Source organism: Thermobia domestica, chromosome 14 (assembly GCF_964235325.1).
Source record: "Thermobia domestica chromosome 14, izTheDome1.hap1.1, whole genome shotgun sequence".
NCBI classification, from domain to species: domain Eukaryota; kingdom Metazoa; phylum Arthropoda; class Insecta; order Zygentoma; family Lepismatidae; genus Thermobia; species Thermobia domestica.
In genome coordinates, this window is record NC_137467.1 from 3,480,332 (window position 1) to 3,494,581 (window position 14,250).

Consider the following 14,250-nt stretch of genomic DNA (forward strand, 5'->3'; position numbering starts at 1 on the left):
AAAGTAAATAACAATTCTTTCAAATTTTAACATTTATACAAACATGAAATCTGTAGTTTTACTGACTGTTATGTGTATAAAAGAGCTTTTCTTGTTCTTTTCTTATTACTAAAAGCTGTTAATACTTATTTTAGCTGGAAACCACTTTCGATAATGGGAATAACTTATGTGCTGCACGTCACGCTCAATAAATAACTTATTGCATAGTAAATTATCCACATTTATTTTTCATTGAAAACGTTTAAATAGTGGGAACTTGAACTTTCATAACTTCAGTGTTATTATAATCGCGAACATTTTTAGCTGGTAATTTCAATTTGTTTCTCTGTGTATTTTATAAAAATAAAAAACGTTCAGAACTCAAGCATAATACAAAGTTCCGTGACTGAAAGCAGTTTTAGCATTTTTACGATCACATTTTGCTTAAAAACAACACAAAACAACCAGCTGTTTGAGAAAACAAACTAAACAGAAAAAACGAATTTTTAACTTTGAAGTACAGTTTTCCTTTTTAAAAAAATATGTTTTTTTATGTTCTACGCGAAATGATACAAAAAGAAATAGCCTTTTAATATATTTCAACGTGCTAAACAAGGGAAAAAGATCTATATTGGTGATGATGGTACTGCTTGAGCGTCACTGGTTGATGAAGCGTTATGTAGTTATCGCCTTTCTATTTATCAGCTGCCTACTAATCCATGGAGTGCATTGTGCCGTAAGTTGCCTCTATTTAACTGTGTCACCATTTCTTTTATAGTAAACTCCTGGTGTTAGTTTTTGTGAAGAACATTTCAAAACCATTTTGAGTAATGTGTCTAAGCATGTAACGAAAAAGATCTTGTGTTGGAAAGGTAAATATTATCTAATAATTTAAGAGGTCTAATTACTGCGAAATTAAAATACCGCTAATTTTAAACTAGTTATGTGGTATCTTCAAATAGATAAAAGATAATCAAAATATGGAACAAGAGCACGCTAGACAATATTATTTTCCATGAGCTACACGAGTCACGTAGTAGTTTCCGTTTGCAGCCATTTAGAAACGCGAAAATACATGCCGATTTTCTAAATGGCTGGAAATCGAAAGCAGATAAGTGAGTCGTGATAACGGTATCTCATCTAGAATAATATTGTCTAGCGAGCTCTTGTTCCACTTTTTGGTTATCTTTTATCTATTTGAAGATATCACATAATTACTGTAACATTAGCGGTATTTTAATTTCACCATGATGGGGCCTCTTAACACTTTCCTGATGGGCTACGTTCACTGTGGAACTGATGCCCAGTAGGTCAAACTACAGGTATAGCAAAACTCTTTGCTTTTCATTTTTTATTATGAATAAACTACGAGCTATATTAAAAACATGTTTTTTATATATTGTAACAACTCTGTTCAAATTTTACCAACTAAATAACACGGGTACATTATTTTGGCACAGGGAAATCTGACTTGAGTACATATCGTGTTTACGTTTATGCTGTTCAGAATATAAATGAGCAATTTCAATGGTGATCAGATTTTTGACCTAGTCGCTGACGCTCTCGCCTTCAGTGCGAGCGGTAGAGGGTTCTATTCCCGGTAGGGGCACTATGTCCAAAAAGTCTAAAAAGCTTTTTCAGGCCAGACATCCTAAATAAGGTTTTCCTCATTCACACCAGGCAAATGCCGGGTGATACCTAACGTATAGATCGCTTCCTTCCATCCCCAATCTTTTCTTTCTTCCTTTTCCCAGGATAGTTTGTTTGTCGAGGGACGTCATTCCTCAAAACGTGACGGGCTAACAGATGCCGAAAGCCCAGAAATCTAAAATCCTAAAAAAAAAAAAAAAAAAAAAAAAAAAAAAAAAAAAAAAAAACTTCTTTCCAGATTTTCGAACTGAGGATTCTAATTCTGATAACTTTCTTAAAATCCAGTTATATATTTATACTAGCACGTCCTGCTCAAGCGCAGGACACTATTGTTACCTGAATGATTGAATATGACATAAAATTAAAAATATCTATGGCTAGCGAAGTAGTTTTAATAACACGTTAATAATATCTTGAATTATGAATTTCTCGATAATTACTAGAATTTAAGACGTCCTCGAATCTAAGAAGCACCCAGATTTCGCTCGGTTAAATTAAGGAAAAATTGTAATAGGTTCCGTTTTTACTATTACTAAAGCGCTCTTTGATATTGATTATTTTCGGTGAATTTTATATAACCCTCTCCCCTCCCCATGTTGCAGGGCACGGCATCAGAAGTATCATTATTCATCTCCGCGACCCCACGCTAATATCGGTCATTTTCGATTATTTCCAAATGTCTCTCCCCTCCTTTCAAACGTCTTTCCCCCTCCTTTAAATTACACGTCAAAGTAATATGACAAAAACCATCTCAGATTTGAACTTCATCTAGGTTGATGAAAATTTGATCGAGATCGGTCAGGCGGTTGTCAGGTGTTGATCGAATGTCATGTATGTTGAATTTTCTTTTTTTACATATTTTGTCATGTTTTGCTTTCATATATGTCCCTTTTTTACATATATATCAAAGTAATGTGATGAAAACATCCCAGGTCCGAACCTTATCTATGTTGAACGTTTGATCGATATCGGTCGGGTGGTTCAAGAGTCACTAAGTTTTATTCATTTTTATATATTTACCCTCCTACCCTAGCATCTCCTAAGTACTACCATCAAAATGAAATAATAAAAATTTTCCCAAGTTCGGAACTTCATCTATGTTGAAAATTTGATTGAGATCAATCAAGTAGTTCAAGAGTTATTAACTCATGAACATATTCAATTTAATTTTTACATTTATTGTTTTTTGTATATCTCCCGCTCCTCCCCATCCTCTGCGTTGTTCCGTCAAAGTGAAATGGTAATATCTATCCCAAGCACGTTAACGTCATCTATGTTGAAAATTTGATCAAAATTGGTCGTTAGGTTCAATAGCTATTAAGTTTTATTTATTTTTTATAATTCCCTCTCCTCCCCCTCCACTAAGTTCTACCGTCAACGGAGATATACAAAAATAAAGAGAACTTAACTCTTGAACCACCAAACCGAACTCGATTAAATTTTCAGCATAGATGAGGTTCAGACCTAAGACGGTTTTGTCATATCATTTTGACGATGCAACTTAGGAGAGGAAGGAGGGGGACAAACATTTATAAATATTCAAAAATGACCGATATTAGTGTCGAATCTATAGTTTTCGGGTCACTGAGGTGCAAAGTGACATTTCTGATGCTGATTAAATCCTAATTTAGCACCGTAAGTTGGAGGGAGGAGGGAGGGGAATCATATATATAAATGATTGAAAATGACCAATATCAGTGTTGAATCCATGGTCTTCGGAGTCGCTGAAATAAACAGTGATCTTTTCGATGCCGTTTAAATCGATACCTCTAAAACGAAAACGCCATAGAGATTAACAGACAACACACAAATAATTCATGCAAAATATTATATATATATATTATGAATTATTTGTGTGTTATCTGTTAATATCTATACTATAACTTATAATACAATTCTTGGTTCGAAATTTTGTCTGTAAAAAAAATCAACAAAACAACTTTTTCGGAGTTTGATTCAGTAGCAGGTCCATGAAAGGCAGAAAGGAGAATCCCTTCTTCCAAAAGTTCGATTTTTAACTTAGAGCTTTGAATTCGTTATGATATAGGAATCTCATTCTCAAAATGTTTCCTATAGTGTTAATTTTTAATAATATTATATTTTGTTGCAAATTTCATATATTGTTAATATTTATTCAATTTTTCCTAATTTTCATTTACTTCAATTCGTTAGTCATGTTGTTTGTTATTTAACCAGCTTACATGTGGAATTAATTGTACTAAAGTTCAAGTTTGTTGCCCATCGAAATGCAGATATTTAGAAAAAGTCTTCTAATTCCGTACATTTATATTATTTTAATATTGTTGTGTTCAATATATTCAATTTCGTTAATTGGGATAAATATTTTCAAAATTATTCACTCAGATACTTCCGATTATTATTATTAGAAATAGGCGAATTAAATTCATAATCTTGTATATATTTACTTTGCTATACATTTTAATGTAACGTTGCCATTGAAAGAGGCGTGTGAACCCCTAATTTGCTGTACGTCTGGGGTTGAGACTAGATAGTTTTTTGGTGATTTTAAATGGAAGTAATTCATACATGATTTCTGTTCCTGTAGAAATTTTGAAATTTTACTAATTTATGCAGGAATAAAGTATGTTAGACACCTGAAGTTTAATTAGTAAAATTTAGAGAAAATATTAAACTGAAATTGTGGAAGAAACTCTACTGAATAAAACAATTGGGAAGTGAGCAGATAGGCTATTATTTCATCAGTAACATAATTTGTTTAACGACTTGTTAATCACTAAATTATGCACAGTACCGTAAGCAGAAACATTATTTTGATTGAGGGTTTGTTCAAAATCAAGGTAAAACTAAATATAACACTTCGGAACTTTTAACAGTGCAGTTCAAATTACTTGAATTTTGAAATCATGGAAACGACAACGAACATAATTGGTGGCTAGTTTTCATTTTGTCCCTCCTTTCACTGACTGAAATGGTTGTATTTCCCACTGTTGCACTATTTTGCTAAATATCTAACTAATTTATATTTTGACAGAATGAAAGAGTCTTGGTGAACAAAAATGTAATTTTGTTTTTCTAATTCAATTATTTCAAATTTATAATATTAAAAAAAAAAATTCTTTAAACCAATTTTATTTCGATAGAAGAATACTTAACAGGCCTCATCCCAGCGAAATTAAAATACCGCTAATTTTACGGAAATTATGTGATATCTTCAAATAGATAAAAGATAATGGAAATGTGGAACAAGAGTGTCCTAGACAATATCATTTTACATGAGATACCGTTATCACGACTCACTTATCTGCTTTCGATTTCGAGTCATTTTGAAAATCGACATTTATTTTCGCGTTTCTAAACGGCTGGAAACGGAAAGCCACTAGGTGACTTGTGATAACGGTACCTCACTCAAAATAATATTGTCTAGGGCGCTCTAGTTCCACATTTCAATTATCTTTTATCTATTTGAAGATATCATATAATTAGTGTAAAATTAGCGGTATTTTAATTTCGACGGGATGAGGCCTCTTAATATTGTAAATATAATCACGGCAGAGTATAGTTAAACGAATACTTTTATTTTATTTTAGAATTGTTCTTTGCTGGTGCTTACAAAATCAATTCCCATAAATATTTACACTTGATTAACCGTCCTATTCTGATTTCTGATATGGATGCATGCTTAGTAGACCAGAAAAGATTGTTAGATTGTTTTTTGATAATATCTGTGTTTAATTACAAGTAGTAAAATGTGAATTATAGAATATGAATAGTATACAGTAGCATTACAGTACATTTTCCCTCTCTACTGTCTAATTTCCGACAACTTTTGCCATAAATAGGCAACTTAGGCGCTTTTCATGCTTTTAGAGGGCATTGCTTTGTATTCCTGGTCAAAAGAGTAACCAGATATATTGATTTTCCCATAATGCAACGCATTATAGACTAATATGTATAAAAAGCACAATTCATTCACTCTATACTCTCTTGTAATAGGTATAATGTACATGGAATTTTTATGTAGAAATTAAATGCATGAAAGTTATTTTAACAAAAAAACATTTATTTTTGAAATAAAACATAAAAATGTAATTTAAAATTAAAGAAATTGTGTGAAATATTATCGATTTACATTTGTACTTATTTAGACATGCAACAAAGTGATTATACAATATACATTATTTGAGTATTTACAAAATACTATATACAAAAATTTAATTATAATATTCAATTTAATACTTGCAAAATACTATATACAGGGTGTTTGAAAACAACACCGACAACGTTTGGGAGGTGATTCCTGACACCAAGATGAAAAGTGTAGACCAACCTGGGTACACAAATGATTACTTTCGGAGTTATGGGCTGCCGAAAACATGAAAAATTTAATTTTAAAGGTCCATAGCTCCAATACTATGGGACCTACCGTAGTCGGGTCAAGACTTCACTTAGAAACTAATGTGTGACCTATCCAAATATCCATGTTTCAGAATCCTGAAGTACTTTCGCAACAGCTTTTATAGAGGTAGTTGGTAAATAATTCAAATTATATTCCCGTAGCCAAACACCCTCTATAAAAATTGCTGCGTGAGTACATCGCTACATTCATATAATGCATTAAAGCATTCAGTAGGACCACAGTGAAAACTTTCTTTAGGTGAAATGTGATCGATAACGTCCTTACACTGAGTTTTTATAAACTTTTGTATTTTATTATTATTTCCGTTGCGGTCCAACTCATCCGCATCTCCCACACATCTCATATCTCAACAAAATTGAGAATTAGTCTCTTTAGGAATGCAGTTTTCGTGTATTTTTATATCAATACTGCATTGATGTATCATGACTAGAGGAAGCGTCAGGGGACTGATCCCATAGTGATGTGTAAGATTTCGGAGAACTGTGGAAGTCATCATCATCATCATAGGTATTCTGCCTTTATTGGCGGTCACTTGCCGTAGCTGAGAAGCTTCCATGGTCCACGGTCCTCCGCTAACTTCCTAGTCTTCGCGTATGATCTTTCTGTTTTTTTTATCATCCATTAATTGTAGTCTCCTTCGCCCCTCCCTCTCTTTCCCGCCACCATACCCTCTAGGACGTCCCTCATGATACAATCTCTTCTTAGGCAATGTCCCAACCAGTTCTCTTCCTCTTCCTAATAATATCTAAAAGTGTTCTTTTCTCACCAACCATTTCTAACACTCTCTCATTCGTTTTCCGCTCGACCCAACTAATTCTTTCCATTCTTCTCCACACCCACATTTCAAAGGCTTCCAGTCTATTTTCATCACCTTTACGTAATGTCCACGTTTCCGCCCCATATAGTACAACACTCCACACGAAGCATTTTATGAGTAGATATCGAAAACTATTAATTTGTTCTATTTTCTCCCCTCCTACTTTTATATTTGACACAGACTTCTTAGTTCCAATCACCATGGCTTTTGTCTTTCTAACATTTATTTTCATCCCATATTCTTCAAAGCCCTTTCTCATTTTTTCTAACATTTTATTGATTTTCTTTTCAGATTCTGCAACAAGCGCCATATCGTCTGCAAATCTTATGCATCTAATCATTCTACCACCTACCGAAATGCCATCATCATCATGTAAACTCTTTTTCACTATCTCTTCTAGATAGACGTTAAATAGTGTTGGCGAGAGACAGCATCGTTGTCGAACTCCCCTTCCAATTGCACTCTCTTCCGTCAGTTCTTCCTCTATCCTAACACTTGCTTGTTGGTTCCTATATAAGTTTATTATGAGTCATCTATCTTTTCATTCCAACCCTATCTTCGTTAGAACTCCCAACAACAATTCCCAATTCACGCGGTCATAAGCCTTCTCTAGATCAATAAATATATCATACACCTCTTTCCCTTTTTCTGTAAATCTTTCACCGATCGCCCTTAATAATCCAATTGCATCTCTTGTGTCCTTGCCTCTTCTGACTAATAGTACTCTCATGCAGCTACTGTGGAAGTAATAATAATGTGGAAGTAGTGTACGTTAAACTCATACTGTTTTAGACAAGGTATCAAAATCATCGACCTTATATTTGTTGAAAGGTCGTTCCAGTCCACTCCCGGAATGCTGGATTCTTTTTCTTTGGTATGTTCAAAATAACGCGACAGTACATCGCTTTTAAGCTTTGTCTGTTACAATGATCGAACCGAAAAGAAGGAATAACAGGAATCGTCTCTTGAGGTAAATGTATAGACTGATGAGTTAGTCTAGCAATACTCGCGATGGTGGACGAAGAAATAAAACACTGAATTCCGTGCGTTTTCTCTTCGATCAAATTTGAAAACTTGATAACTGCATCAGCGAGGATTTTAATATTGTTGTGGCAGTACATTACCACATCCTTGTACAGATCATACTTCTGGCCACTCGAAACATGTTCTTGATTCCAAGCAATTAGTTTCTGTCGATCTGATAAATTTATACTATCAGGATCAAAATACTCAACGTCAAGGATCTTACCTGCATAATATGGAAACAATATGAAAACATTCCTTCCGTCGGGGCAATACTACTGTTTTGGGTAGTTTTGACAGCGTAATACCCACATAGAGATAAGTATCTCGAAAAATAATCTTATTATCAAGCAATATTTCAACAACTTTCTGGTCCTGCACAATTAGTGCGGGAGATAGGCAATACTTTTCTATTAAATTCCTACATTTTAATTGAATACCATAGTTAGAACCATTGCGCAAAAGCACAATTATTTTTTCAAACTTCGGACCAGACATTGATGCGAAATTAATACTTATAGATGGTCGAAGAGTCAAATTCACGTTGTCCATGTTCACTTCCGTAAACAATTCATGGTTCACTCAGTTATGTCCTTGCAAGCATGACATATAACCCTGCAAACCACATAATTAACACATTGTTTTTGTTCTGCTTGATCATTGTAAAGAACTAACATCGTCTCCACGTCAAAAACAATATATGGAAATCTATCAACATGTAGATGTCTAGACTTCTGAACATAAAAAAATATGATCACTTTCTACGTTCTTATCATAGGATTTGCAGCGACGTTCATCACATTCATGTTCACATTTCCTAATTAAGACATAAATTATATGTAACTCTATCCATCACGATTCTGGAACTCACTAAATGGAATAATAAACACTTCTGACCACAGTATATACACTTATTTATTAAAAATTAAATACAGTGTTTTACACACTGTACTTAGTTTTTACAGTGCTCTGTACTTAGTTTAAAAACTAAATACAGACTTATTTAATAAATAAATGTATATACTCTGGTCAGAAGTGTTTATTATTCCAAATTATATGTCTTAAAGCATTCAGGACAAAACTTCTTCGCTTCACATTAACTCTTACCTCGTCCAATTACACTCGTATGATTCGTAAAGTCTTCAGCTGAACAAAACAATCTATGGCAATCGATACATTTCTGTTTAATATCATCCGCACTCACCTCATGACAATGTACGCAAGAACTACACTTAGCACTGCAGATGTGGTAATGCGCATTAATATATCCCTTTAAAAATACTTTTAACATTTTTTCTTGCTCGAAAGAGATGTGATGCAAGTCATCAGTTCATAGCGTCCTTCATCATGCATGATGAGGATTACTTTTTCTTCATTTACCCCTGGATAATTACAGTGTACTTTCGGTTCATAGGGTTTCTCTCATATACAACAATTTGTACTCAGGTGCCATGTGTTTTTGAAATTTTTCCACATCAAAAATACAACTACAGTGCTCTTGGATGTACCAAGTACACAACAGTACATAATTTTATTGTCTTCCTTAGTAAGCGTTCAGGCTTCTTAAAAAATTGTCACCTTTTATGCTGTCCTTGAATTCCAAGAATTATACTCTTGAAAAAACAATATATTTCTTTATCCATGGGAATAGTACCCTGTTCAAGAAAAAGGATAGTATAGTTAACCAATTAAAATAAATTTAGTAAAGAAAAAGAAAGAGGCTACAAAAGAGGTAGTATAATTAAGCAATCAAAACTAATTTAGCGAACAAAAAAAGAAAGAGGATGGAGAGGTTGGAAAGGAGAAAGAGGGAGATTAGGAAAGGTATAGTATAGATAAAAATAAGAAAGAAGAAACATAGTAAGAAGATAGTATAATTAAAAGAAAAAGAGTTTAGAAAAAGGATAGTATATTCAAACAAAAGATAAGAAACAAGAAAAAATAATAGTACTAAAATTAATCAGACAACCAACAAGAAACATGTCTGAAAAAGCAAAAAGAATATTTAATGAAAAGAAAGATTAAAATAGTTAAAAGAAAAGAACAAATACATAGAAAGATGATAGTACAATTAAAATGAAAGAAAAGGTTAGTAAAGATAATAGTATAGTTAAACAAAGAAAGATATTAAGAAAAATAGAATTTTAATAAACACGGAGAGGAAACGATAATAAAACAAAGTAGTATAGTTTAAAGAATAAACTTAAAGAAGAAAGTTTATAGGAATAAACAGGGGTTAACGTTAAGTTCCAAAGTTTTTAAAAAGTTTCAAAAATACATATGCTATATAATATTTTAATTTGGCATGTGCGTAGGTTACACAACATAATAATAAATGCGTCAACATAGTAGTGTAAAAGTAAATTTTGCACAATGATATTAATTTATCAAATAAAATAAAATGAATGAAATTCATTAAATAAGAAACTTTTTTGTTTCTTATCGTTGCTTCGTTGTTTCTCTCAATTAAATAATTAATGAAACGTTGCCTGGTAAATTTCTTGGGTCCTTTTATGAAGGAAAATTCACACGATGTGGATGTTTGGATGTCCTGAGAGAAAACAGAAAAAGTTTTCGTTTGATTAATATATTTATGACAAAGTTAACTTTCGTTTGTATTATTTTTATTTATCTCTATATTAATAAATATTAATAAAAATCGTTTAAAGATATTTTAACCACTTCTTATTATTTATTCTCTCGTAATAAATTATATGTAATATTAAAAGTAATTAATGTAAAATTAAATGTAATTTACTAAAAAAGTTGCGAAGCAGTAAAAATTCATTACATCGTCATTAGAAATTTCAATGAACTAACAAGTAAATTAGTTTTAACTTAAAAACAATTACATGATATAAAATAATACTCGAGAGGCATAAATATATTTTAGAATGATATTAGTAAGAAGTTTGTTTTATAAATTGATCGAAATAAAAATATATATTAAACGGATACATTTGAAAGTACTAAAAAATATTTCTCATTGAATTAAAATGTGTTTGATTAAAGTGAAACAGAGCTCTAAAACGTAATTATTAAGAATGTATACTTTACTCATGTGATCATTCTAATAAAATATTTAATGTTTTGTAGATTACTAAAATTATGTATGTGAATATTAGCTTTACAAGTATTAATTGCAAAGTAATGCTGTTGAGGCATTCAATATGAAAAGTTCACAATAGTAAAAGTAATGAAATTAAGTTATTTGCGATAACAAATTACCCAAAATGGTGTAGTGAGTAACGACCTATACTATACAATCAATAGAAAAACCATAATCAAGCCATTACGTATTTCGGTGACCTTATAAATACTAGGTACCTGTTCTGTACCACATGAACATAAAATGAATTTAGAAGAAATATTATATAAAATCCCTTTCCCTCCTTGGAGTTCAAGTGTACCCCTCAATATCAAATTATTCAAGTCCAAATTAGACAGAAAATTAGAATTATTAAATTAATATCATGTTTCTATGACCATATCTTCTCTCTCATGCTACAATTCTAAGTTGCATTAAAATATTATTCAGTGAATTCAATGTAATATTTTAAAAGCAACTTACCATATGATGTAGGTTCACTACAAACATAAAACTATGCTGTAGGTTCACTACAAACAAAAACTAACACTACACAATAAAATAAGCTGAAGTTTTTAAACTTGAAGATTATCATGCCACCGCTATAAAACAAGTTAATTCACTCACTATCGATAAATATGAAAAGAGTGAACTGTAAATGATCCCAGGATTTATGTTCCACACTGACCAATGAAATTTCAGAACATTAGCCAGCCTCTGTGTCGCTCATAAGAAGAATAAGAATACCTTCATCATTATATTTTACGAAAATATATTTTTTCTACACTAATAATAAATCGGTGAAACGAACATGATAATAATCTCTTTCTACATGTTCCAGTAGCAATAATTTCAACAATTCACTTTCTCTGCCTTGCAATCATACAATATAGGATTTAGGGTTTAGAGTTCTTTCCTTTTGGCATCTAAGGCTGTTTAGCCCTTCGCATTTTTGAGAGATGACGTCCGTCGGTGAGCACACAATCCGGGGAAAGGGAAAGAAGAAAGGATTGGAAAAGGAAGGAACTCTGAAGTTCCAATTTTGTAAGATAGTTTCCTTGTTGCATCGAACAATGTGTTCACATATTTCTAAATATATATTTAGCGAGTTAAACAAATGCATAGTTCAATATTTTGTTCACTATACTTGGCGCAGAGAGGGTGCTGAGTTCAACCTCTTTCCATTTTTTCGATACGGCTATATCGGTTCGTGCCTATTAATTTTATCTTTTCACTATGCTCGCGCGTAATAATAAAAAAAAACTTTTCCAACGAGGCCTTGATGGTCGAACCAAGTAATTGTAACATGTACCCATGTGTGTTTTAAACCATAATGTCATTCGGTATTCAGATGAAACGAAACGTCCTTAAGACTTTAGTATTGTTCTCTCAAAGGCAATACTGTTAAATGAGACGAGACAATACTTCTACAAACTTTCTCAAGATAAGACGAAATAGCTCGTTCTTACACTTTAATGTTGATGTGTTTCTATCGGATTCTTTTCAAAATGTTGCAATCGAGATAGGGCACTTTCAACACTTTCCGAGACGAAACTTATTCAAAATTTCAATACGAGACGCTAAATACAATTAAAGTACACACTCGACATACAAAGTACATAATAACAAAACTTACCTTGACGTCATTCTGACAAAGAAAATTAAATGTCCATAAATACGAGACAAAAGGTATCGAAATGTTCGCGCTTTGACCACAAAACGATACATATTCGCCGTAGCTGTCGTTTAAAATTCACATCATTGTCACACGAGACGAAACAAAACGAACATGCTTGTGTTGGCATACGTCCCAGTAAGAGTTTACAACACAATCATTCTCACACAAGACAAAACAATGTTTAATTTCAACAAAAAAAATCGAGACAAGACTTCTTCAAAATTTCAAATCGAGACGTTAAATTCAACTAAAGTACACAGTCGGCGTACGTAATAAAAATTACCTTGACGTCATTCTGACGGAGTCTCATGCACAAGTTCTAACTATACGGGATATCCAAAGTTCTAAGACCCAACAAAATGTTATCATAATGTTAGCACTTTTGTCCACGAGACGAGGCGGGACATATCTATGTTGGTATTACTACCAGTAATAGTTTATAACATGATCTTTACATACAAGACAAAATGAGATTTTACCATGATATAATTCTCATTTCCAATTCCGTAGTGTGTATGAGGGCTCCTGGTTTGACGTCTCAGTTGGGAAAAGGACCCCTCAATTTATAGAAATTCAAAATTAATTTATAGCCAATCCAAAACTTTTGTTTTGTCTTATGAACATTACCGCTTGCTAATATGAAGTAATATAAAGTTTTAAACAAAAATTTAAAATAATACGACAGAAGTAAATAAAGTCCAATTCCGCTTTCAATAAGTTTCAGTTCGATTCCCGGTAGGACAACTTATTCTTTGCATAAAAACTTAACATAATCTGAGCTATGAACATCTTAACAGTTCCCAAATCATTTCACAGTAGATCTCACTTCACATCCCAATCCAAGAACTCCTAAATTCCCACCACTAGAATCCATTCATTTTTTAAAAAAAAAATGTGAAATATATATTTTATTATAGCAAAGAACTGTAGCTGAAGGAGGAAGAAACTATTTCCGTGAGGTTCAATTCCTTGCGGAATGTCTATATTTGTGAGTGTTCCTTCCCTAAAGAACAATTCCTGGTTCATAATGGGTTACCAATGCTAACAATCATACAATTTTTCTGTTTTCGTTCACATGAACAATTTCCAAACCTTGTGTCTTTACCAAATTATTTTCAGAGCAGTTTGCCTAAAGCATTAAGTAAAGCATCTCCTAAAGGCTTGTTTTAAACAGTCAAACAAGTGTAGGCAACTGTTTTATGATTAGCAAGATGATAAGTTCCTTCTCTCATGAACAGGTTGCTGATTCAATCTCCGTCTGCGACGACTCTATTAAAGATTTTAATATTGACATAGAAGATACGGAGGACGCTGGGGTTCTCGGTGGCTCTGTGGTGGAGTACTTAAACCTAGTGCGTTTATTCCTTGTTCGATCCCCGACCAGGTAGGTTTGTGGTGGACAACATTGTGTCCGTTTGTTTTCCCGGAGTATTCCCATTTCCTCCAACATTATTATTCCACTAATCCTTCCATTATCGTTTACTTACGTTTGTCGTCGTCTTCCTTAGCCTAAAGGGAGTTATCATGGGACCTTAAACTAAAAGATGTCATTTTACAGATAATGCCGAATCAGAATGCCTCTTTTGTTGTCGCTTCTCCTTCCAGAACCACAATGA

General features: G+C 32.7%; 1 protein-coding gene across 1 annotated transcript in view; it reads left to right on the top strand.

Moving 5' to 3' along the window:
• The first annotated feature begins 472 nt into the window (after nucleotides 1-472).
• The window catches only part of LOC145670557 (ganglioside GM2 activator-like), a 53,131-nt gene continuing 39,353 nt past the window's right edge, over nucleotides 473-14,250 (top strand). The window contains exon 1 of the mRNA XM_081739362.1: nucleotides 473-715. Coding sequence (XP_081595488.1) covers nucleotides 617-715 — 99 coding nt within the window. The 5' untranslated portion in view covers nucleotides 473-616. The remainder of the gene's footprint in view (nucleotides 716-14,250) is intronic.